The following is a 26,030-nucleotide window of genomic DNA, read 5'->3' as shown; positions in this document are numbered from 1 at the left end:
ATGAATTGTACACTACACTCACTTCTCCTGCTCCTACTTGGAGTGGTGATTCTCACCACTCCAGTCTTTGCTTCCTTCAAGCCACGCTTCTTCTACGAACCTCCTCCAACTCACAAACCACCACCACCACCACCACCACCACCACCCCACCACCCTCCACCTCAGTATCAACCACCTCATCACAACCCTCCACACCACCATCCGCCACCGGAATACCAACCTCCTCATGAGAAACCACCACCAGAATACCAACCACCTTATGAGAAACCGCCACCAAAATACCAACCTCCTCATGAGAAACCACCACCGGAATATCAGCCTCCCCATGAGAAGCCACCACCGGAATACCAACCTCCACACGAGAAGCCACCACCCGAATATCAACCTCCACATGAAAAACCACCACCCGAATACCAACCTCCTCATGAGAAACCACCACCAGAATACCGGCCTCCTCATGAAAAGCCTCCACCGGAGTACCAACCTCCTCACGAGAAACCACCACCTGAGTACCAGCCTCCTCATGAGAAGCCGCCGCCGGAATACCAACCTCCTCATGAGAAACCACCCCCAGAATATGAACCTCCTCATGAAAAACCCCCACCAGAACACGAACCTCCTTATGAAAAGCCACCACCAGTGTATGAACCCCCTTATGAAAAACCACCACCGAAACACGAACCTCCTTATGAGAAGCCACCACCGGTGTATGAACCCCCTTACGAGAAACCACCACCGGTTTATGAACCCCCTTATGAGAAACCACCACCGGTGTATGAACCCCCTTATGAGAAATCACCACCGGTGTATGAACCCCCTTATGAGAAGCCACCTCCAATAGTGTACCCACCCCCACTGTACCACCCTCCATACGAGAAACCTCCGGTTTACGAGCCACCTCCATTGGAGAAGCCACCGATCTACAATCCCCCACCTTATGGCCACTATCCACCATCCAAGAAAAACTAATAACCACTGCCCAACATCACATGTTTTGGTCTACTCAAACGTTAGACCTGTCTCGTTTGTCGTATAAAGTTTTTTGTTTGCGTTTAGGAAGCACTTTTAATATGTGAAGTACGTACAATCTCTCTTTTCTGCATGCACTGTTTCTTCAGAATAAAGGCTCTATGTGCCTCTTTGTAATGTATAACTTCAGTTTCCCTTTCCATAAATAAATATTGTAATGTCAATTATCAGTGCTTTAATCTGTGCCTGTGTTCAAATCTTTCAGAAACATAAAACATGATTTTGTTCTATACTTTATTAACTACGTAATCACGGGTAAAGTAGCAACAATGATTAAAATTGCATGGCCTGCATATTCATATTTGAAATATTTGACATCAATTACAAACAGATAAATAAGTGTGTGTTCTTGGTTGGCAGCAGAATCAAGTTCAGACTGATTTGGTTTTCAACATAATTTTCTTGCTTGATTTTTATTTAAACATGACTTTGGAAACATCTGATGCTGTAAGAGAATTCGTTTCGTGCAACCTTAATGGGAGATGCTTATGTATCATCTGATTTAATTAAATATTAAAATTAATCTTATCGTATAAATAACTGCAATCAATTTTAATACGTATATGTTAGATATAATAACAAGTTAAAAATAATTTTATAATTATTAACAATGTTATCTAGTGAAAACATGTGCGAGTATAATAATAAAATTATTATTATAAAATAAATATAAATAATTTGTATAATAGAAAATAAATTTTATTTTTATTTATTTTTTATGTAATTTTGTTATATATATATATATATATATATATATATATATATATATATATATAAAGGATTCTACATTAGTAGTTGAGGAGTCCTAGAATATTTTGTTCAATCATAATTTCATTTTTTTTTTATTGTAAATTCTATCTTCACTTATTTTTCTTACGATTTTGTTATCAATTTTCATAAGGATAAGTTAGAAAGAGTGATTCTCTCAACTTATTTTATCACATATATTAAAATTTAGTTATGTTTAAATGTCTTGCTCTAAGTTTCTAAGTTTTGAGTAGTTTCGGTGCTTGAAATTTTGAAAATTTTTCCTTTAAGATAAACATTGCAAGTAAATGGAGTTCCCAACTCCAAGATATATTACCCAATTGTAGAAGTAATATGATTATATGACCAATAAATGTTAATTTTATGAAGGTATGATGAATTGGTCGGAATTGATATGTTTGACTTGTTTGTGTTATATTGAGTATTGTGGATGATTTTAATTTTTTTCATTTAAGTCAAATTGGTTTAGTTTGATGTTGTTTTGACCGGTATATATCATCTTTAACATGAGAAAATAAGAGAACAACTCACTTTGGGCAAATTTGATAAATTTGACCTTTTGGGTTTCTTAATTATGTAGATTGGTAAGGGATAGTCATATTCTCACTAAGCGAAATTTACTTTTTGAACATTCAAATAGCTTGGATTTCATAGCTTATTGGGTAAGGCAAAAACTTGTTAGACAAGCCTTTAAATTAGACTATTGATGATTCGGTTTGTTGGACAAATCAATGGAGCGAAATTATCTCACGAAATAATCAAAAAGTTCAAGTAACATTAACGAATGGGGCCAAAATAGACTAAATTAACCTGTTTTGCTACCCCTACTTACTATATATATATATATATATATATATATATATATATATATATATATATATATATATATATATATATATATATATATATATATAAAGATTTTACATTATATATTAAAATTAGTGTATCTCAATTTTTTATATTTTTTTATTTATAATATTTTTATTTTGTATTTCTATACAATGATACAACTTTTTTATAAAAAGGATAGCATTAATATATATTCCTTATCTAACCTCCTATGCCATCTCTCTATGTTCATTTCTCATTTTTTTTTTCACAAATAAATCTTGTCTTTATAAGTGAATAAACTCGACATTTTTTTCTCCTAATTATACAAAGCAAATTTATATTTAATGTGTAATAAATGGAGAAAAGAAGAGAAATACATGTTATTGAATGAAGAAAAATGTTACAATAGTTTTATAAAAACATTTAAAAATACTTGTTAATCTTTAAAATATAAATAAATAATTATATTGTAAAAAATAACCTAAAAAATTAACCGAAAATAAAAAAAAGTCATCTTTATATATAATTATAAATATTAATAGTACTGATTTTATAAAATAAAATAAAATAAAAAGTCTCACACCGCATATACGTTTTATAAAATTAAAGAAAATAGAAATCTCGCCCATAAATTTGAAATCTAAGTTCTTACACAATTTTTATTTGACTTATTTCTATATAACTAATTACAACTAATTTTGTTAATATTAAAAAAATATTGTTTGAAGTTAAAGTGAAATTCTTGTGAGCAGAAACATAAAAAGTAACTTTAAACGAATAAGTTAAGAATTCAAAGCTGGTTTTTTTTATCTTGAAAGTGTCAATTAATTAGCGTTGTTTTTTAGTATTTTGTAACAGAAACAACTCATTATTAGAGGGTTAATAACTTCAAATGTATTGAAATGTTAGATGTTATTGAGTGAAAGAACAGAGATTAAAAAACTATAATAGTGACAGAAGTAATTAATATATATATATATATATATATATATATATATATATATATATATATATATAAGTATTTTTTTATAAGGTGAAATGTATATGGTGAGGTGACAGGTCGAATTCGATGGATGCGTGGATCCTTTCGTGCAAGACGACAACAAAGCTAAAATGAAAAATAGATTTTCTTTTTAAAAAAATTGAGAGAAAATAAAATGAAAAAGAAGGAAAGAAAAAGTGAAAACAAGATTAATAATGAGAGTTATGTTATACATACGCGTAAATTTCCACAGCAGATGCTTATGTGTTTTTTTTTTAAATATAATTATTTGAAACAACTCTTCAATATTTGACTTAATATTTGGAGTTGTTTAATTTTTTTTAAATGTTTCACAAATATTCAGAATTTTTATTGAAATAAATTTGTGTATAAATTTTTTAATCCAATACGACTAAATATTATATTTTTAAAGAATATATTCAATATTTTTTACCCTTCATTTCTAATTTTGGACTCGTCTTAAATTAAGTATTGAAGAATAGGGTAACAAAATATATTGAGCCGCCGAACTTACTTATCCCAACTTTATTTTTCGAGCCAAAATTTAATTTTTTTTTACTGAATTTTTAAAATGGGTTAACCGACCGATTTTTTACAAGAGTATATTAATTTTGTTACTTTATTATTTAAATAATTACATTGTTCGTTTAATGAAATGTTAAAACAAATACTTATGTGATCATTGTTTCGAAACCGAAATGTTAACTTTTATATTTAATTTCTATCTTTCACAGTCACCAAGACTCGTGGATCTTTCTTAATTTGTGTTAATTTTTCTATCAAATCAAATTAATTCTTTTAATTAGTTACCCACACAAAGAAACAAAATCATTAGCTTTCTAATCAATACTAGTACTTAATTTTCATTAGTGAGAGAATTGACTATGTAGATTCTTATTATTAATTATTATTATTTTTATTACTAATTAATAATAAAAGAACAAGTAAATTATTTAGGTGAATAAATATAAATCTGGAACAAGGCAAGATTGTAAAAGAAAAATAGTTGAAAAGTGTGACTTAACCATTTTTCCGCTTGAATTTGCAGCGGTGGAAAGTATCCGTTCAGATCTTACTGTGCAACAGATTCAGATGAAAGCAAAAGAATTACAGCAACAGTAGTTATAAATAAATTCAAATATTCGTCTCTGTTTAAATTTTTTGTACTAATTTTCTCAGAAAGAAGTTGCACACCAAAACCAACACACCGAGAACAAAGTGATAAAAGCAAAGCGAAATCGGTGTTGGGTTCGGTGGTGTTACAAACCCAAACGTAAGAGAGAAGATTCCAAAGATAATTGTTCCTTCTTTTTCACCATTGTTTCTCTCCTCCAAGAACTCCATCACTACCACCACCGTTGCCGCAACCTCAGATTTCGGTTCCCAGTAACCACTCCGAGTGTTGTTTTTCCTCTTAAAACCCACTCTCTTTGCCAGATCTTGCTTCCAGATTCAGGTGCGCTTCTCCTTCTCCCCTTTTCCGTTGTCTTTTGCGGTTTTTAGAAGTAGTGTAACATACATTATTCTGCCACTTGCTGTTATTTAATTTTCCTCTGTTGTTCCCTGAAATTGGGGAAAACGACACATGGTTACTTAATCGTGGAGTATTTTGGGGATATTTCTTGGTTGCTTATACGTTGCTTGCGGTGGTTATAAGGAGAAAATTAGCACGTGATTTTCTTGCTTATGGTTTATTTTTATTTTATTTTATTTTATTTTATTTTTTCTAGAATTAGGATGAGGGAGTGAAACGTCTTTATAATCGGAGGATTCAAGTTGACAGACTCTTGAAATTCTGGGGTTCTATGGAAGAGGAAAGAATTAAGCTGATAACTGATGTCACCGATTGTTTAGATTGTGACAAAATGTATCCACGTGATTTAAGACAATATATGAAGTTGTTTGAACTGTTATCTCATTAGGTACGCATACCATTAGTGTAGTTCTAGTATTAATGAAGTACGACTAATACATGGAGAAGTCCATGAGATTAGTAATGTAGATATGACTCAGAAAACTCTAACAGTTTTGATATTCGAATTCTGCCCATAGAGTTGAAGCTTGCTAAGGTCTTAGCTTGTTACCTGTAAACACACTGTAAGACGAACCTGAAAGTTTAATGTTTCCCCCATCAGAGAAGCTGGAAAGACAACATTGTAGACGAGGCATTGAAAACGAACATATGACTAGATAGTCAAATGAGAATTTTAAAGCATTAAATAAAAATGGTGTCGTTCACACAGACCGATGGTGAGATGATCAGAATGCGGCATGGCCAAGGAGGAAGGGACACAAATAATCATACACTTCGAGTCCTAAACTCTCCAAATTATTAAATCAGAGACAACATTGGCAAGCGTCAAGCATAAAGAATTTTAGAGCTTCAAAAACCTTGAAAACAGCTTGTGGTTTGAAGGTAAGACATCTCAATTGTGGGGAAGTGTAGTTAACATGGATGAAATAAACCTTGAAAACTAAATATGGCTTCAAAGAGCAATAACAGAGCTATTCACATCGCTAGAACAGGGAAACTACTCATGAAATGGAATGTTGCATAATCAAACTGATGTAAATGGGCAGCTAGGTTTGTATGTGAGACTAAGAAAATGTTAAATGAGTTGAGTACAACACTTTGGTCCCTATACTTTTAAGAACAAAGGAAACATTCATAATTGTGCTAATTAAGTCACACCAGGAGACTATGGGAAAATATTACTAAGAATAGATTAGGATGAACACATGAACTCTAGAGAATCAATTTGGTTTTATGCTAGGAAGGCAAATAACAGAAGCAATTTATCATTTACAGCGGCTGATGGAAAGATAATTAGCAAAGAAACTAACATGGTTTTTCTTGACTTGGAAAGAGCTTATGATTGAGTGTCAAGAGAACTGTTGTAGAATATTTTTTACAAGAAAGTTGTGTGCTCATATTTGGACTGTATAAGACATGTATGTGGGGGTAACTAGTGTGAAAACAAAAAGAGCTGAGATTATGGTTTTTCCAATAGGAATAGACTACACCATGACTAAGGCTAAAGTCCTTACTTGTTTAATCTAATCATGGATGCGCTTACTAGGGACACACAAAGACCTATTCCTCATTGCATGGTTTGTGCGGATGATATAGTGTTGGTTGAAGAATCAAAGGAAGAACTCTCAACTTAAACATAGGAAACAAATGGTGCCTGCTTAAGTAGGAGTAAGGTATATGCATTACAATTTTAGCAAATGACAAGTAGAAGTGATGTGTAAGTAAAAGTGCGAGAAGATATCATACCGCATCTTTTTAAGTATTTGGTATCAAAACTACAAAGCAATGGAAAATTTAATGAGGATGTCGTAATAGGAGACAAGTGGGATAGCTAAAGAGGAGAAAGACATCGAGGGTTATTTGTGATCTCAAAGTAGACAAGTGGGATAGCTAAAGAGGAGAAAGACATCGAGGGTTATTTGTGATCTCAAAGTACCTACCGAACACAAAGACAATATTTATCATATTTATCGTATTGCTGTTGATTTGACTAGAGTTTATGGTTGTGGATGTTGGACTTTGAAGGGACAACTAGAGAAAAAGTCAGAGGGGTAGAAATGAAAATGTTAAGAGGGATGTGTGATTATTGAGAAGAGAGATTGGTTCAATACCGACAAAGAAAAATTAACGTAAAATCAATTAAGGTGGTTTGGAGTCTATTAAGAAGAGTAGCATGTACATGTACAACGAAGGCCTCAAAAGGCACTAGTATGAGGAGTAGATTGTATGATTTTTAGACTAGTAAGAGAAAAGTAAGATCAATAACAAGAAGACATATTTGGAAAAGTTCTTTAGAGGAATCTCATGGTAAATAAATAACAAAATCAATTAAGGTGGTTTGGTTGAAGTCTATTGAGAGAAAGTCGAATGTACATGTACAACCAAGGCCCCCCCACAATGCACAAGTAACAGTAGATTGTATATTTTTTGTCCTGGGAAGAGAAAAGGGAGATCAAGAAGGGATATTTGGGGAAGTGCTCAAGAGGAATCTCACGGTAAATAACATCGTTGAAATTTTTGTCTATATTCAACATAAATGAGTGTTCTGTAGTATCTTAAGACACTTGAAGAATGCTCCAAGAAAGTTTTTTTTTTTTTTTTTTCAAGAAAAAAGTATCAACAGTCAAAGCCCAATTTTGAGTTCTATACTAGGGGGGTCACAAGTTTTTCTTTATTTTTGTATCAATTATTTCCTATTTATGCCTTGATTTGATTTTGTAATAAATCTGTTCAGAATCAGATTTGAATAAAATTATGATCTGATTGTGGATGATAGGCTATTTGTTATTTCTTCATTACAACAGATTTGGTTTCCTATTTATGTAAGGTTGTTCTATTGGCGGTGGAGGTATATTGCATCTGAAGTCTAATCTTTTTGTCTCAGCATGGTGTATGTTCCTCTTTTTTTGGAAACGTTTTCTGGTTCCGTTCTGTAACACGTTTAGCTGGTTCTTTGTACTTTCTACAGGGCCTGTTTTCTTATAACAAGTATCTTTGCTCTTTACATGGGGGATGCGTGCCCTGCTAACTAGTGAAGAAGAAAGGCTCTTGTGTATAGTTTTATGACCATACAATCAGAAAAGCTTGGATATAATGGGGATCAGTACACGCAGGTCTAATCTTCAAGGATGACCAACTTTATTTATGTTGTTTGTCATTATAAGAAATTTCAAATGTGCAAGTTTACATCAGAAACTCAGTTCAATTGACATTTGCATCTTGCTGAATGCAGTTCTACCAATAGGAAACCAAGTGATAGTATGAGACTTATTGTGACAACTTTTGTTGGAATAGTTTTTGGATTCTTTATTGGAGTGTCATTTCCGGCATTGAATGCAAAGGTGCAAACTTTTAGTACCTTACTGTTAGGCACACCTTGTGCTTGAGCATTTGATGGTTAAATATGAACGTTGTTGAACTGAATAATTGAACTCTAATGGCTCATTAACTATTTGCAGTTGAATCTCCCATCCAGCCTGCTTCCTGTCATTGACATTTCTTACATTCGAGAGAAATATGCAGTTGGCAATGCACCTGCTTCTGTGAAAAATAATAATGGCGATTCATCACAACAGCAGTTATTAAATGATACGTTGAAGGTACACAGCTCATGTCAGCCTTGTTAAGGACATTAAAATTGCTGGATGCAAGAAAGTTAATATCTGCATAACTTCTTTCATTGAGAATGAAAAAGATGTAATTGAATAATATAGTTGGAACAGGTTTCAAAATCTCTTCAAAGTTTCATGCACATTATTTGTTGAATGAAGGATGGCATAGAAAGTGTAAGGAGTAAGTGGGCAAGAAGAATGAAGCTAATTATATCAGTTAATGTCAGTTTACCATTATAAATATGTGAGGTCTTTAGAATCATGCTTTAAGGGGTTGTAGTGGATAGGCTCTCCAGATGAAGTAGATGGAAACTTGAGTTTCCCAGTATTCCGTAATGTAAATTTTCCTTTCAGTCATGCAACAGACTGCTGAGCCTAAAATGAATCATTATGCATTCTTGAGTAAATTTGTTAATTCATAAATTATTTAACTCAAGTTAACATATGCTTGGAAAAACTCTTTCGCTCTCTGTTTCTCCCTCTCTTTTTCACACCCACAAACTATTTTATCATCAACAATCTAGGGAAGTTGAAATGTGAAAAGTCAAATTCCGTACTAGAAGAAACAATGTGCTTTTATTAATTGATAAACATCGATTCAAATGCAAGGAAGAGAGTAGGAAATTACTGCTGTGGCGATGTTACAAAATTGGAAAAATTAAATAAGATCAAACACAAAACAATAAGAGGTGCAGAAAGGCTACATGATTCATTTGTTAATGGCTCTTGGGTATGATTTTGGATTATACAATATTGGGAAACTAGTTTATTAAAGTCTAATGATTGCTGCAAATTTCATGATTCTGTTTTGCAGATATGGGTTCCATCAAATCCAAGAGGTGCTGAAAGATTACCTCCTGAGATTATTGAAGCTGAGACAGACTTTTATTTGCGTAGATTGTGGGGCCAGCCCAGTGAGGTGTGTACCCTAAAATAATTTTTTTACTATTTTTATTTTTCATTCTTTCTTCGGGAGCATCAGGGGGTTAAAACATAGAAAACACATTCTTGTTAATTAAGGTCCTGTTGCCGTTGTTAATAAACTTGTTACTGAAGACTTCATGCGTGTTTGATTTCCCTTTGGATTCTCTAGAATCATGTTGAGATACATCTCATATGTTTGGTTTTATGTTCGAGGAAATTATAATGGTTTAGAATTGATTATGAGTTGAAACAACTTTGGATAGTTTTTCAGTTGCATAGAAAAATTATACTGAGTTTTAATACTAACTAGTTTTTATAATAAAAACATCCAAACATAAATTAGGCCACTTCAAAAATCAATTTTGACAGAAATCAATTATGGAAAATAAATTTTGTCAATGTGCATCCAAACCCAAACTTATATGTTGTGACCAGATTCTTTGTTTTGATGAAGGAAAATAAATGAAACTCCTAAATTTCAAGATTGAGATAATTTGGGAAAGAATGTGTCTAGAAAACTTATGTTGCTTGCCACATGTGCATTTTTCTTCTAGCTTGATTTTTTTATGTTTGTTATTTGGCCCGTGTGTAAAATTTTGGACTAGAGAGGACCCTGATGCTTTTATTGCGATATATCATACTGAGCATTGGATTAAGTTGCTGTTTTCAGGATTTAACTTTAAAGCCAAAGTACCTTGTAACTTTCACTGTCGGTTATAATCAGAGATATAATATTGATGCAAATGTGAAAAAGGTAACTGTTAGTTTTTTTTCCTCTTTCTGATGATTAAGCTTGTGTATGTATCTTTAAAGTAGTTTCGTTACTTGGATCAGTTCTCAGAGAACTTTACAATAGTTCTATTTCATTATGATGGCCAAACAACTGAATGGGATGAGTTTGAGTGGTCAAAACGGGCAATTCATGTGAGTGTTCGCAAACAGACTAAATGGTAAGAATCCACCGTTCTTAATCGTAATAAGTATTGGATGCCAATTGCCAAATCTTCAAAGCTACTTTTACCATTATTATTGTTTGCCTAGCTAAAACCAAGTGTTCTGGTAATGCAAATATTAATTACGTCATGATATTTTAATCATTAATTGTTTTCCCTTCTAGGTGGTATGCCAAACGGTTTCTGCATCCAGACATTGTGGCACCATATGACTATATTTTTATATGGGATGAAGACCTGGGTGTTGAACATTTTAATGCAGAGGAGTGAGTACTTAATATATGATATAATACACATTTTAATTTTTTATATCCGTGTAAAGTGTTACAACATCATCTGATTACTTGTTTATTTTTCTAAAAAAATTGTCTTTAAGTCAGTAATCATCTTATCTCTGAAATGTGCTAATATGTGATTATATGACAGTGTTTGAAATTTCTGCAATTGATAATGAATCAAAACCAAATACATGTACTTTTATATACTCGAGGTTTTAACTTTATTTTACTCATGAAGTTTGATATGCTCTAATTTCATTCGCAGATACTTAAAACTCGTGAAGAAGCATGGATTGGAAATATCGCAGCCTGGTTTGGAACCTAATAAAGGGTTGACATGGCAAATGACAAAGAGAAGAGGTGATCGTGAAGTTCACAAGTAAGAGAGGACTCCAGTGCTAGATTTCTTCTGGTACATGTTATGTATATGAATGTATAATAAGTTACCGTTTACCTTTTGCTATTTCAACTAGAGAAACGGAAGAGAAACCAGGATGGTGTAGTGATCCCCATCTGCCTCCATGTGCAGCGTAAGTATCAATTACAGTATTCTTGTTGTATTATCTATTCATACTAAACGGTATCTAATGTTGTTGTTACCCATGCAGGTTTGTTGAGATTATGGCTCCAGTTTTTTCACGTGATGCATGGCGTTGTGTGTGGCATATGATTCAGGTTAAATGTTTACTCTTTTTATTCTCTTTTGCAAATATCCATTGGCCAGTTGTTCAATGTCTGTTTAAGCGCTCTTTAATTATGAGTGCACCATTATGGGCATTTCAGAATGATTTGGTCCACGGGTGGGGCCTGGATTTTGCTCTCAGAAAATGTGTTGAGGTAAGTCTGCTGTCTCATCAATTTATCAAAATTTGATTTTCTTTAATTGCAATTGCTATTATATAAAAACCCTAAACATTAAACAAATATCTCTTATTGTCATGTAGCCTGCACATGAGAAGATTGGCGTTGTTGATTCTCAGTGGATTATTCATCAAAGTGTTCCCTCACTAGGGAATCAGGTAATTTGTTTTCCATGATTATTAATGCTAGTCCCATTAGTTGCACTCTTATTGCCAATGTAAGATATGCATGTTTTTCTGTGTTTTTTTTTGTAGGGAGAATCAGAATCTGGGAAGGCACCATGGCAAGGGGTATGTTATATATACCCATTTCATACAGTTTTATATCTCTCTCATATCTATATAATGTTTTGCTTGCATACTTGCTGAACATTATACTTGTTATCTTAACGCAAATTCTTTGATTACTAAGTAGTAATATGCCTTTTGATGAATCATGTCCATGGTGTTGGTGGCAGGTGAGGGAGAGGTGTAAAAAGGAGTGGACAATGTTCCAGAGTCGGTTGGCAAATGCAGAAGATGCATATTACAAGGCCGTGGGAGTAGATATGTTCAATTCAACTACTCCTTAACGACAGAACCTGACTGGTACACACAGCCATCACCATTGTTGAGTTCGATTTTGCATGATATATAGTGTTTTCTTTAAGTTTGGAAGTTACTTGCACTTGTAACTCAGAGTCCTAAACAACAGTTCAACGTGGGATTCCAGTGTTGAAAGTTAGAGAATTAGATAATATAGGTAAATGAAACTTACTGTAAGTAGTGTATTTGATTATATAATATTCATTGTTTTAGGAACCTTTGCTTGCAGGGAATACGAATGCAATACCGTGTAAAGGTATACACAATTTGGATGTGATAAGGGAAGCCCTTTACGTAGTTGAAACGGTAAATAAGTTAGAAAATTTATTTGTCAAAATTATAAGTTAAATAGGAAGGAAAGTAATAAAATGAGAAGAGATGGAAAGTATAGAATGTTAAAAAAATGCACCTGAGAATATGTTATGTTTAATGGATACAGATAAAGTATAAAATCAATTAAGTAAATAAACTTTTATCTATTATGTTTTCTAAGAATATGTAATTTATTTCTTTTATGCTATAGTTTTAATGAAAAAATGAGGTAGTAAATCTGAAAACGTGTCTGATTATTATTGATTGTCAATGTGATTTCTTTTATACCATTAACTAATAAGAAATAATGCTAAATATAACTTACAAACTTATACATGTAATATAAGTTACCAAATTTATCATATATGTTAATGTTAATTTTAATTTGTAATTACTAGTTAGATAACTGTTTAAAAAATTTGTATTCAGATTAAATTAAGAAACAGTTCCCTATACATATACTCATGGCAACTTAGAGTAGAACTTTTCTCAGACTTAATAGTCAAAAGAAAATTCTTAATTTTTCTTTGCAAATCACTATTTAAAATCTGATATTTCTGTTTCAGTTATCTCGTATCGTTTATTTTCTTTATGTCTGTAATGAAAGAAAGTTGTGCCGGAAAAAGGTCACAGGTGCTTTTCAACAATTTCGTGTGGAGTTTGAACCGAATATGCTTTTTTTCTACCTTTTTCCTGCTATGGTTATGACCATGGATTATTCTTTTAGGTGTGATACTTTTTTTTTTCAATCTTTATTTGTTTGCTCCACCGGAACTTTTAAGATTATGCTATTTTCCTTGGATCGTACTTTTCTCTGCTTTAATAGTCCTCCAAGTTTCCCAAACATTAAGGACACGTTTTTGGATGACGTGTTGGCACAATTTATGGTTCACCCATTGCCAAGTGATGTCAAACTCAAAATAGTTTATTAATGTCGTGAGAAAAACACACCCCAAAACATGTTTTATCAAATCTCTTTGTTTGGTTGGTAAACAGTAATATTAGTTATTGGAATTTCCTATGACCTAAATTTCAGAAAACCTTAAATTAGAAAACACCTATTTGACTGTCCAATCAGAATTTCAAATAATTATAAATTATCTTTATAAACAAATAATGTAATTTTATTCAATATTTTTTTTAAAATTTAGACAAAACATGGTATTCAATCAAAGATTACATGAACTTCTTTAAGGCAACAGAATTGGATGATATTTTGAGATTATAAAAGATTAAAAAAGTTCATTTTGTATTCAAAATTATACAAATTTTAATAGATCGTTCTGTTGCTAAATTTGAATGGATTTGGTATGACTTTATACATGTATAAGTATTATTTTTTTTTCACGCATTTTCAATTTCAACAATTTTTTTTTTCAATTTCAAACATTTTTTTCTACATCAACGTGATTGTTTTATGCTATGGTTCTGGGTTATTATTATTATTATTATATATTTTTATTTATTTAATGAAAACAGGAATTTTCATTATTTTGATTTGACTCTTATATGTGGTGGTGTTCTATGATTTACTGAGATTTTAAATGTTGTTTCTTTAAACATAATATTGTCATGATGAGATTTCAGCGAAATGGTCTAAAAGTCCTTAATAGTTAATGAGTTGAAAATATAGTTAGTCAATAGAAATTCTATGACAAAAAGCAAACATGAAGGAAAATAAATTAATATAGTAAACAAACTGAATGATTAAGCATTAGGATACAAGAAAATTCTTATTAGGTATTTATGTGAAAATAATATAAATTGGTAATTTTGTAAATTAAATTTTATGAAGTAAGAAATTGGCAGAGGACTTGCATAGACTTTATAAGAGTGATGAGTCAACACTTTAAATATGAATTTGTGTGATATGTAGATAAGTTTGTGTTGATCTTATTTGTTTTACTCAATTTTTCTATTAATTTTTTTATTTTCTTGTTTATGTGTGTTAGTTTGGTATGGTGATACAGAAGAATAGTTTCCTAATAAATGAAAACATTCAAAATAAATACACAAATGACAAAATTACTTATTATTGTTAATAGTAATCTAACATCAAATGTAGTAGACTAACATCTAATGTTGATTGGATTTTAGATTATTTTTTTTTGTAATATTAATGGGTGACACCATTTAAATGCACTTTGATTTATCTGATTTTGCATGATAAAATAATTGGTAAAAATCATTTCACTTAAAAGGTCAAAATATAAAGTAGTTATAATTTTTTTATATACAAAAGTTTTTACATTTGTGTAAATTCATAAAATTATTTTTTAAAGAAACGGAATTAGAAGATTTGTCATCAAAGAACAAAATCATATAAGAGATCATAGAATGTTTTTAACTTTCATATAAGAGATAATATAATGTTTTTAACTTAAAACCTTAAGGTAGTGATTTTTTTTTCTTAAATATCAATCAATTTTCTTGTTTTCATTTCAAGTAAAATCCCCAATTAACACATCCCTTGTAGTGTGTTATTAAGAGAGATTCTTATAATAATTAATTTTTATAGAGAATTTTAAATGTTTTATAATAAAATATGTTGTTTAGAGAGAAAATTTTAATATAAATTCAAATTTTAAAAATTAATTAGAGTAATTTGATTACCTAAAATAGATTTGACATAAAATATAAAAATTTGAAGTTATTTGTAGTTTTATCTCTCTTCATACGCTCTCATTAGTTTAATCTAAGTTCGAATGTTATTAATTTGATTGTTGTTCAGAATATAATTAGTTCTTGACAACTGATTGATATCAACCAAGTTTTTTCTTTTTAATTAACCAACAATTTATGTTATTCTTTTTATTAACATTATTAACATTATTTTGTGATCAATTTGGATCAAAATTAATATTTAAATTTAATTATTTATAATTTTTCAATTATATAAGCTGTTATTATACTCCTCCTTCATATTTTGAAAGTAATAGTTAGTGTGTTAATAAGTGTTTTTTTCTAAGAACCAGACTAAAATAACTCACAAATTAAAATTTTAGAAAACAAATCAAATTTTAATATTTTCAGAAAGCCAAGTGGTAATAAATTTTCTTTTAGAGGACTGAAATTTATCCAAGATTTTGTTTTACACACAAGACTTTGATAAAATAAAATATATATATATATATATATATATATATATATATATATATATATATATATATATATATAGTCATAACAAAGTAGGGGTGTCATTGGAGGTAGGATCATGGGACGAGTCCATTAACCCATAACAAAAACAGTTTGTTCGTGCACCTCTATAATTTTCCATTTTGCCCTTTTCGAACTGTATAATTTGAAAGTTATTTTTTGATTTCTGGATTGTAAACTAATGGAAACTAAAAATAATTTTATGAATTGTACAGTTTAAAAATATTTTTTCTCTTAATTTTTTTCGGAGTTGTGTAATTCAAAAGTTAAATACCTTTTAAACTGTGAAATTTGAGAGATTTTCTTGAGGAAAAAAAAAACAGAACTTCTAAACTGCATTGGAACACATTTTTTGATTTTATAGATTATACAGTCTAGAAATAAATCAATGACAATGATTTTAAAATTGTATATTCCGGAAAGGTTATTTTTTATTTTTGGGTTATACAATTCAAAAGTTATTTTTGACTCTTTAGAAGTAAAAATAATAATGTCTGAATTATAATAAAAGAAGACAATGAAAAGAGAAATTTTACGAAAATACGGAAAGAAAGTTATGAGGTGCAGAAAAAAATTGCCTAAAAGAATACCACAGACTTTACATTTTCCGCATATTTTTGGTCAAAAACCTGGCCCACCCTATTGTTCCCATAATTTTTTAAAAAATTTTCATTCTACTTTTTGTAATTATTTATGTATTATTCTTTATGATTTCATCAATACATATAATCTATTAATTTTTAAAAGCTGACAATTAACTGAAATATTGATTAATTCACAAATCATTTATATTTGCTTACACTTGTGTATTTATAAATACAAGTTTAGATATTATTTTCTCTTTCAGTTTAATATATTCTTTTTTTCATAACATGCTTGTTTATTTATTTACACAAAAATAAAACTTCTTCCAGTTTAACATAAATTCTACTTGAAATAAATCCTTACTTTCTAAGAAAAAATCATACTTGTGATGAAAAAAAAATTGTTAATCAACTTGTGAATTTTGATTTATTTATTTCTTTTTTCACATATGAAAGCTTGCATAAACATAATAACTGGAAAATCTTATAATATTTCTTCTTTTTAAAAGAAAAAACAAAAAAATTAATTTTTGTTAAAATTATTTTACTCCTGTAAAAATTTTCAAATGGTAATTAAATGGCACGAAAAAACCTTTTTCCTATTATATAGGTCACAAACTACACGATCATCAGAAACAGCGTAGACCTACAAACTGCATATGTTCTTGTTCTGTTCACTCTCCAAACATAAGCCAAAGTTAATAAAACCCTGATGAATAAAGTGCCAAAAGTAGAATGAAACCTAAGAAAAATTAGCCAGAATTGAGATATAATAGACTTAATCATCTACTGGCTCTCACTTTATCGATAAGAAAGTTATTAATCCATTTCGATTCACTAAAAAGATATTCAAAACAAAAAAAGAATCATTCCACAACTTATCTATTACTGCAAAAAAAATTCAATTCTCAAATGTCGTTTCTTTATAGCTCTCAAATCAAATGTTGTGTTACTAAGGAAGAGTTTCGTAAACTTCACTTAACAATAAAAACTGAGTTGAAAAAATTGTGAGGTTGCACGTTTCTTGCATCAGAAAAAAAGGGCACATAGTTTTTTAATTCCTGAGTCACTAAGCTGGATATAACGTGATTATGCATCTTAATTTGTCAAGGAAACTACACAAGTTACTTGGAGAGGTTTTTTGGGGGGAAAGCACATGCGTTACTTGGTTATGGTTCCTCAGTTTCAACAATGGCTTCCTTTTTTTAATTTCGTTCCTTTTGCTATTTCTTGGATCACACTTATAAGATGTGCTTTCCAGAGGGTTCACACTTCTTCAATTTTCACTTTATTTATATGTTGGAAAAAACTATAAGAAAATCTTGCGATGACTTTTCCACTTGGGTTGTGGAAGTGGAACGAACACCTTCACAGTGGAAGTATAACTAATCTCATTTACGAGTCTCACTAGTGGTATATTCCAAACTATGATTTTTTTTCTCTCTTACCATATATGTGTGTGTTTTCTCCTTTTGTTGTTCTTTTGAATGGTAACCTCGTTGCCTTTGTTGAACCACTTAGTTGTCTTCTTTTCACACTTTCAACAGGGTTTTTAACAACCGACCTAGTTTCATGTATGGAGGAAACGATCAGAAAATGGTGACAGCAACTCGCAGGTATAATCTTTGGAGATACATAACTTTGTTGCTGTGCTTTTTCTTAAGAAATTTTGGATATGCTATAATTGAAGTCAGCTGCTACCTAGAATTGACATTTGTTTGCATTTTGTTGTCTGCAGTTTTGCTGTTAAGAAGCCGAATGAAAGTATGAGACAGATTGTGTTACTTTTTGTTGGAGGATTTTTGGGCTTAATCATAGGATTATCACTCCCACCACTGTCCATAACAAAGGTGCAGAAATTGAATATCTTGTTCTTGATGTATGCTTGAGAGGGCGTTTATTTGTTTGGTTTGATGTTGGTTAACTTGATCATGGAAGTAACTCTGATGGTGCTTAACTATTTGCAGTTGAATCTCCCATATGGCTTTCTTCATTTCTCTTGTGTACAGGAAAAGTATATAGATAGCAGCACCTCATCCCAAGATCAGTTTCAAAGTGACCCAACAAAGGTATGTGAAGTGATTCAAGAAAGTTAGGGGGAAAAACAGATTTTATTCAATTGTATGGTTGGAATGATATTGATTAACTCAAGACTGGTTTAGCACCTTTCTAATTTAGCATCATCATCCTTCAAAGGATGGTAGCAGTTAAGATTTATGTTAAAAAGTGGACTTTAAATTTAATTCAATCTTATAAAATCGGTTTATAAAGTGAGGTTTGCACTGATTTGTATATTTTAAAAGTTGGCCTAATCTCTAGTCAATGTGAAACTTTCAATATACCTCCTCCCACTGAGGCACATACATGTTAAACTATGTTCTAATATCATGTTAAAAGATTTACTTTAAACCTAACTTAATCTTACAAAACCGACTTATAAGTTGAAGGAATAGAGCGTAAATTTAGACCGAGTAAACGGTGTGAGAATCATCAGAATTCCTTGTGAACAGAAGTGGTGTTCGTGATCAAATCAAAAGATTATTGAGATAATATTAGAGGTTTACGGTTTTATCTGGCAAGAGTGGAAAACTAAATGTAGCACGATTCATATTGCTTTTTATTAATCAATAATCAATTACGAAATATAATTGCTGAAGAACTTCTACTGTATATTACATAGTATTTGAAAATATGACATGTTAAAGTTTGTATGATTATGATTCATGTTTGCATGCAGATTTGGGTTCCAACAAATCCAAGAGGGGCAGAAAGATTACCTCCTGGGATTGTTAAAGCAGAATCGGACTTATTTTTGCGAAGATTGTCTGGTACTCCTAGTGAGGTCAAGTATACTACAGCAATCTATGTGCTCAATGTAGATGCAGAGTAATATATTTCGTGTGTTCTCTAATTAGAGTTTAATGTTGGTAATGCACATTAACGCTTAAAATGGAATATTTTATTGTATAGATTATCAAAGTGAAACTTGAATCATGATCTTAGAACAACATAAAAGATACCTATATAAGTTTTTTTCTTACATAAAATGCAGCTAAACACAGTTCACTGTTGGTGCCTGTCTCTGATACTTTTGGTTTATACAGAGAATTTGATGAAACTTCTGTTTGCAGGATTTAACCTTTATACCGAAGTATCTTGTGACCTTCACTGTTGGGTATGAGCAGAAAAAGAATATCGATGCAGCTGTGAAAAAGGTTTTCTCCCTTTTTTTCTTTCTTTCTCCCTCTGCATAGGCTTGTGGACGCGTGTTTGAACTAGATATGTCATTTGAACAGTTTTCAAAGGATTTCACAATCCTTCTATTTCATTATGATGGCCGAACAACGGAATGGGATGAGTTTGAGTGGTCAAAACAGGCAATTCATGTCAGTGTTCCCAAACAAACCAAATGGTAAAAGAATTCTTTGCTTAAATTTTCAAATAGACATTTTTAACTTTTTACCAAACTTGTTATTTCTTTCTCCTCTCAGGTGGTATGCCAAGAGGTTTCTACATCCGGACATTGTAGCACCATATGAGTATATTTTCATGTGGGATGAAGACCTAGGGGTTGAGAATTTCAATGCAGAAGAGTAAGTAATACATGTAATTGCGTATTTTCTTAGAAGAGAGGGTGAGAGAGGTCGTAGGTTCATCTCTCTCAATAACACTCGGAAGTTATAAGGTTGGTTTGATAAATTTAGAAGACAGGGTGGGAGAGGTTTAGGATTCAAACTCTTTCCATTAACAAAATACTGACAATTAAGATTTGTCGATAAGAAACAATTGCTTATTTTCTTGGAATTTTGGCATTGTTAAGGAAGTTTTGTTGCCCTTTGATTCCAATTGCAGATACCTAAAACTGGTGAGGAAGTATGGCTTGGAGATATCACAGCCTGCATTGGAACCTAGTAAAAGTACAAAAGGGGTGTGTTGGAATATGACAAGGAAAAGAGAAAACAGTGAAGTTCACAAGTAAGAGTGATGTGAACCTCTTCTTTGTGCTTTGTGGCAAATAATGTGAGATTCTTGACTGTTTATTTCTTTGATTTCTACTAGAGAAGCAGTGGAAGCAGGAAGGTGCAAGTACCCTCTTCTACCTCCTTGTGCAGCGTAAGTAACTCTTCAAATAATTATTGATTCTTTTGTGGTCTACAAATTCTTGTGCCATTTTTATCTGCTTCCACCATGCTGTATTAATAGTGTCAACATGCAGGTTTGTTGAGATCATGGCTCCAGTGTTTTCACGAAATGCATGGCGCTGTGTGTGGTATATGATTCAGGTTCAATGGTTACTCTATTTCATTTTTCAGACATCTTTGGACTTAAAAGAATTTAGATTTTTTACTGATTTTTTGATACTGTCTTTTAGCTGTGCTTTCAAAATATACTGATGAACTCTAATTTTAATCTTTTAAAATATATTAAAAAGAATTTCAATATACCAACATCAGTATATTTTCTTTGTTCAGTAGAAGACAGTACCAAAAGAGTCGAGAGACTCCAAAAAGAACATCAACATAACATTGATTTGTTGTGTCTAAATTTCTGTAGCCAACTGTCCATACTAGAATCACTCAACTGTTGATGATTTCTATTAAGTTATGATTGTAACACACAACTGATTGCAGAATGAATTTGTGCATGGATGGGGTCTTGATTTTTCTTTTAGAAAATGTGTTGAGGTGAGTCTATTTATTACCTGATTACTTCACTCTGCATGAAATTGATATATGCTATATGGAATAGTAAACTGATACTTACTTTCTATGGTGTAGCCTGCCCATGAGAAAATTGGAGTTGTTGATGCACAGTGGATTGTTCACCAAGGTATTCCCTCACTAGGAAATCAGGTAATTATTTTTCCATGATTGTTCCTATCATATGTTGATTATTCACTCAAATGTAGCTCTGTATAATAATACTTATTTGTTTTTCTTTGTGATTGTTAGGGAGAAGCACAGACTAATGGGAAACCTGCATGGCGAGCAGTATGTTATGCACTTTTCGCTGACTAACATACTCTGTTAATTAAAATCTATCAGAATCTACAAATTTCTGCTAGTAATCACAAACAATGTCTTAAAAAAACATGTTACTAAGATTTCTGTGCATATAATGTGTACTTGTTCTGGTTCTGGTTCTTGTTCATTCCGACCGAAGTTGATGAAGAAGCAGTTTTATAGTATTATGTTTTGTTTTTAATGGGGTTTCTGAGATGTGTGGTTGATTCCATTTGGTATTGGTGGCAGGTGAAGGAGAGGTGTGGCATGGAGTGGAGAATGTTCCAGGGCAGATTGACTAACGCAGAAAGGGGATATTACAAGTCCAAGGGAATTGATTTTTCTAATTTGCTCGTTCATAATTAGCTTCTCTTTTGTTTTCGATATCATTATTTTCATATTTTATTGTTTAATTTGTAAGCATATATCTTTGGATAAATTTATTCCATAACAGTACAAAATTAAGATAAGTTAAGTGAAGGATTCAATTGAAATAATAGAATAGATATTTTTTACACCATTATGCAAAAGTCTATGCGCTGTGCATGTATACATTGCTGAGCTGAAAGTTTCAAACACATTATGCAGAAGAACCAACATTCCAGGAACTTACTCAAAACACATGTAACTGTAACAGATAAAATCCAAATTATTCTTCTGAAAATTAAGTCGATTAGCAATTAATCTCATGTAATTAAGCTAATCAAATTCCTGTTATATCTTGTAATCTGCAACCTTTCAATAATCTCTGTTTTTGCAGTTAAAAAACAAAAAAACTCCAAGAAAAGTTAAAAGACCTTTATTTAAGAAGTAAAGACAGAAAGAAAGAACAAGGTCCCTGAGTACTTCAGTTGCAGATATGGATAGTGAATTTGATACCATCTTAAAGGGTAAAAATTTAAGGGATGGATTATTGGTAAAACTTGATATAAAAAGTCTCACCCCAAAATCTTTTAACCATTTTAAGGGTCATCAAATTAACCATATATCAGTTCACATGAAGCTCCTAGATGTATATAATATATGCATAAATATATATATAGAACAGAAGTTCAGACACCCCTTGTTGACATGAGCCTAGCCATTTCCATTCTATTGTGCTCATACTGAATAAAGGCATCAGCTTCTTGATCCACGCTTTTGTAAGCCCTGTGATTATGGTTAAAGCCGGTAGTTTCATGACTTTGCTCAAAGTTATTGGCTTCTGCTTCATCTACAGTGTCTTCATAGATGTTTCTGAATGCCACGTGACCCTTGTGATGATGCCCTTGCACTGGAGGGTCGTACACAGGGTACTCCTCAGAGGGGCGGCGCCACCCATAATGGTTCCAGTTGTAGTCATGGTATGCCATTTTTTTTTTCAGAGGGAAATATGCAGAAATGGGTAAGTTGTTGTGGTGCAGCTTCATCATATATATATATATATATATATATATTTTTTTTTTTTTATTGTCCATGATGATGATGAGACAGAATCCGGTTCTTCTTCTCTAACCCTTTTTATGGCTGCATGTACCGAGCCCATTTTCACTAATGAGGTTTTATTTAGAGTTAAATATCTTTGTGATCGTTAATTTTTTATTAAATTTTGAAATCAGTCTATTCTAAAATTTTAGATTAATTCAGTCTTTTATCTTTTAAAATATGTGTATTTAATCTTCTTAATCAAATCTTGTTAAGTTTATTTAATATTGTAAGTGCGTTTCATAATAATATTTGACTTAACATTAAAATAAAAATATATTAAATAGTATAAACAACTCAAACACAATTCTAAAATACGTATACAACATTAAATAAACCTAACAAAATTGGATTAAAAAAACAAAATACACGTATTTCGAAAGATGAAGAATTAAATTAGTCTAAAATTTTAAAATAAACTAATTTCAAAATTTAAAGTTAAAAAAAACATATTTAACCATTTTTTTATATTGTACTTTTTTCTGAACATTAAAAATACAATATTTTAATATTTTAAAACATCAAAATCAAAAATTATAAATATATTTTGAAGATACAACAAAAATTAACACATAAAATCAATAAAAATTTCAAATTCCATGTTGTAGTAACCGATCTACGTGTATACAAGGTGGACAAATACATTTTTTAATTTTGTTAAAATTATTACTAAACATGTGAAAAAAAATATTTTATCCACTTAATTTTATATATTTATCCTCTCAGCATATTATCTCCATGGACTTAAAATCTAAGATCAGCTGGCTGCATGTATGAGATTACAGAACTAATTTTTTGACAAACTATAAAAGTTAATAAAATTACTAAATTGAGTAATCTTTTTTTTTTTATGAAATTTATAAAAATAAAATAATAAATTTTAAGTATTTTTTTTATCAAAATTAATTATTTGTCAAAGTTTATCAATTTTTTTTTTTGTCAAAAGTGTCATTTCCTATGAGATTATTGGGAGATATTTTGCATGCAGCATCCAATTCGGTAATTTTGATGGCTCAAAGAATATTCGAGTTCCATCAACTTTAATTGTTCGAAGATAGCAGAAGTAGGAGAAAATTCGATTCTTCAATTTCTTCAAAACAACATCTAACTTGTTCAATTTCAGTGGCATGGCAAATACTTCAGAATCTGACCTCTAAAAAAGTACATTACTTTTTAACACCATACCAGTTTTTTATACCTTTGGATATTTCTTTATTCTTTTTATTTCAGATTCAAATAATTAAATATATTTATTTGTGTTATTTTATGTATTAGCTTATAATTCAGCTTTCTTTAGATTAAACTTTTCAATTTTGCTAAATAAAATTATTAAAAAATATAGCACCGCAACAAAATCATTAAATAACAACTAATTTAAGAAAAAAAATACTAGTCACTATTTTGACTAAATTATATATTATTTTGTAAACTATAAATTATAATATCTAAAATGGTTGATTAAGAAAAAAATTATAACTGATTTAAAAAACATACAATAAATTAGTCTTTAATATTAACTAACAAATTTAACTACTTAATTAGTATTATTAGTCTATTATTAATCAGACACTAATTTAAAATCTAATAATAATGTGTAACTAAGTTTTGATAATTAATGTTAAAAACCAAATTACACTCTAATTTAAACTAATTATAAGTTTTTATTAATAATATCAACTATTTTACATATCATTTATAAAATTGTATATAACTTTGATTAATTATTTTTTTCTCTAAATTAAATATCATATTAGGTATATTTTTATTTAACTTTAATTTGAAAAATCTTTATGCAAGTTCAAAATAATGACAGCTGATACCAACTAATAAAATTTGATTTGTAATGAGGAAATTACATGAGATACCAATATTCCTTTTCACTACTTTAAAGTTGGACCCGTAATTCAATTACAAGGCGTGAAACATATGCTAATTACATTTTATTCATACTTTTTTTTATCTTAATTTTAACATGTTTTCTTTGGTTTATAAACCGCCTTAGAAAATAATAAGAGATACAATTTTAAATGTGACATTTAGTTTATATTAGGTTGTTATGCATAAGTAAATTGAACTTGTATGTTTGAGAAATACTTTTCAAATAAAGTTCAACACTAAATAAAACTAAGTATCTAATTGAATTTTTTATAAGAATTAAAAGACCAAAATAATATTTTAACCTTTCTTTTAATAAAAAAAAATATTTCATTTGAAACAAATTTAGAATATTTACTCTTCTATTATTTCCATGCACTCCATTCATCAAAACGAAATAGATCGTATTGAAACAACAGGAATTCCTATTGGAGTTTATGAAATGAAATAGAACCAAATATAAGAAAAGTAAATATGTTTAACTTTAAATAACTGTTTATTTTTAAAAACATTATATAAACCAGTACTTAAAAACCTATAATATTATTATCATGGTCTAATCATAAACATATAAAAAATAACATTGTTTTAATACCCAATATAGCTTTCACTCTTCCTATTCTCTAAATCAGTCATTCTTAATAAAATTCAGTGTTTCTGCCCTTTAAATTTGCATATACTTAACTAGTATCTTAGCCTTTATGTTGGTCAGAATGAAGATTATGAATATTTCTTTTATATTAATTAAAATTTATAATAAATAAATACTTCTAAATATATTAAGCATATTATAATTAAAATCTATTACTAATAACTACTATTTTTTTAACATATAAAATATATTTTATATTTATCATAAATTAATTATATTATAATACAATGTTGATTTTCATTATTGATATTGAAATTCAATTCAGAACTAAAAATATTAAAAGATACAAAAGTTTAAGAAAAATTCTTCAAAATGTTATCGTGAAAGAAAAACTCTCAAAACTACCCTTGTTAAAGAAGGAAAGTTTAAAACAGTCTTCAATGTGTCCATTATAATCTACAATTGATATGGGGAAAGATTTTCTTAATTAAAATACCTAATATATCTTTCACTCTTCCTATTCTCTAAATTAGTTTTTTCTTAAATAAAATTCAGCATTTATGCCCTTTAAATGTGGATATACTTAATAAGTGTCTTAGCCTTTATGTTGGTCAAAATGAATATTTATTTTATATTAATTAAAATTGTAATAAATAAATACTACTAAA

The 26,030-nt window shown here is 30.2% G+C and overlaps 4 protein-coding genes across 4 annotated transcripts; 3 read left to right on the top strand and 1 right to left on the bottom strand.

Annotated features, from left to right (window-relative positions):
- LOC114174898 (uncharacterized) lies at positions 1 to 1,188 on the top strand. The gene has a single exon (XM_028059632.2). It carries the CDS (start codon positions 1 to 3, stop codon positions 967 to 969), a length of 969 nt encoding a protein of 322 aa, XP_027915433.2. The 3' UTR covers positions 970 to 1,188.
- A 3,499-nt stretch (positions 1,189 to 4,687) lies between these two features.
- LOC114179962 (uncharacterized) lies at positions 4,688 to 12,673 on the top strand. The gene is made up of 15 exons (XM_028066480.2): positions 4,688 to 5,087; positions 8,134 to 8,278; positions 8,398 to 8,506; positions 8,624 to 8,764; positions 9,591 to 9,695; positions 10,371 to 10,454; positions 10,535 to 10,650; positions 10,818 to 10,919; positions 11,197 to 11,310; positions 11,405 to 11,461; positions 11,540 to 11,606; positions 11,715 to 11,768; positions 11,876 to 11,950; positions 12,047 to 12,082; positions 12,250 to 12,673. Exons 2-15 carry the CDS (start codon positions 8,259 to 8,261, stop codon positions 12,361 to 12,363), a joined length of 1,194 nt encoding a protein of 397 aa, XP_027922281.1. The 5' UTR covers positions 4,688 to 5,087; positions 8,134 to 8,258; the 3' UTR covers positions 12,364 to 12,673.
- Positions 12,674 to 17,518: 4,845 nt separating this feature from the next.
- On the top strand, positions 17,519 to 21,946 carry LOC114175604 (uncharacterized). Its single transcript, XM_028060367.2, has 15 exons — positions 17,519 to 17,841; positions 17,976 to 18,044; positions 18,167 to 18,278; positions 18,396 to 18,497; positions 19,166 to 19,270; positions 19,560 to 19,643; positions 19,725 to 19,840; positions 19,920 to 20,021; positions 20,281 to 20,403; positions 20,488 to 20,541; positions 20,645 to 20,711; positions 21,060 to 21,113; positions 21,207 to 21,281; positions 21,381 to 21,419; positions 21,681 to 21,946. The coding sequence occupies exons 2-15, from the start codon at positions 18,001 to 18,003 to the stop codon at positions 21,795 to 21,797; spliced, it is 1,194 nt and encodes a 397-aa protein (XP_027916168.1). The 5' UTR covers positions 17,519 to 17,841; positions 17,976 to 18,000; the 3' UTR covers positions 21,798 to 21,946.
- A 262-nt stretch (positions 21,947 to 22,208) lies between these two features.
- Positions 22,209 to 22,839, bottom strand: LOC114175605 (uncharacterized). Its single transcript, XM_028060368.2, has one exon. The coding sequence runs from the start codon at positions 22,781 to 22,783 to the stop codon at positions 22,484 to 22,486; it is 300 nt and encodes a 99-aa protein (XP_027916169.2). The 5' UTR covers positions 22,784 to 22,839; the 3' UTR covers positions 22,209 to 22,483.
- Positions 22,840 to 26,030: the final 3,191 nt, after the last annotated feature.

This window comes from Vigna unguiculata, chromosome 3 (assembly GCF_037176805.1).
Source record: "Vigna unguiculata cultivar grain cowpea cultivar isolate G323 ecotype 2 chromosome 3, ASM3717680v1, whole genome shotgun sequence".
Lineage (NCBI taxonomy): Eukaryota > Viridiplantae > Streptophyta > Magnoliopsida > Fabales > Fabaceae > Vigna > Vigna unguiculata.
The sequence above is the reverse complement of the archived record's forward strand: the minus strand, read 5'-3'. Positions and strand labels throughout refer to the sequence as shown.

Excerpts from the sequence above, each read along its gene's own strand:
- LOC114174898 (XM_028059632.2), top strand. The coding sequence starts at position 1 with ATGAATTGTACACTACACTCACTTCTCCTGCTCCTACTTGGAGTGGTG.
- LOC114179962 (XM_028066480.2), top strand. The coding sequence starts at position 8,259 with ATGGGGATCAGTACACGCAG. Across the intron at positions 8,507-8,623 it reads TTCCGGCATTGAATGCAAAG|TTGAATCTCCCATCCAGCCT; the intron begins GTGCAAACTTTT and ends AACTATTTGCAG. Across the intron at positions 10,920-11,196 it reads GAACATTTTAATGCAGAGGA|ATACTTAAAACTCGTGAAGA; the intron begins GTGAGTACTTAA and ends TTTCATTCGCAG.
- LOC114175604 (XM_028060367.2), top strand. The coding sequence starts at position 18,001 with ATGTATGGAGGAAACGATCAGAAAATGGTGACAGCAACTCGCAG. Across the intron at positions 20,022-20,280 it reads GAGAATTTCAATGCAGAAGA|ATACCTAAAACTGGTGAGGA; the intron begins GTAAGTAATACA and ends TTCCAATTGCAG. Across the intron at positions 20,404-20,487 it reads GAAAACAGTGAAGTTCACAA|AGAAGCAGTGGAAGCAGGAA; the intron begins GTAAGAGTGATG and ends GATTTCTACTAG.
- LOC114175605 (XM_028060368.2), bottom strand. The coding sequence starts at position 22,783 with ATGGCATACCATGACTACAACTGGAACCATTATGGGTGGCGCCGCCCC.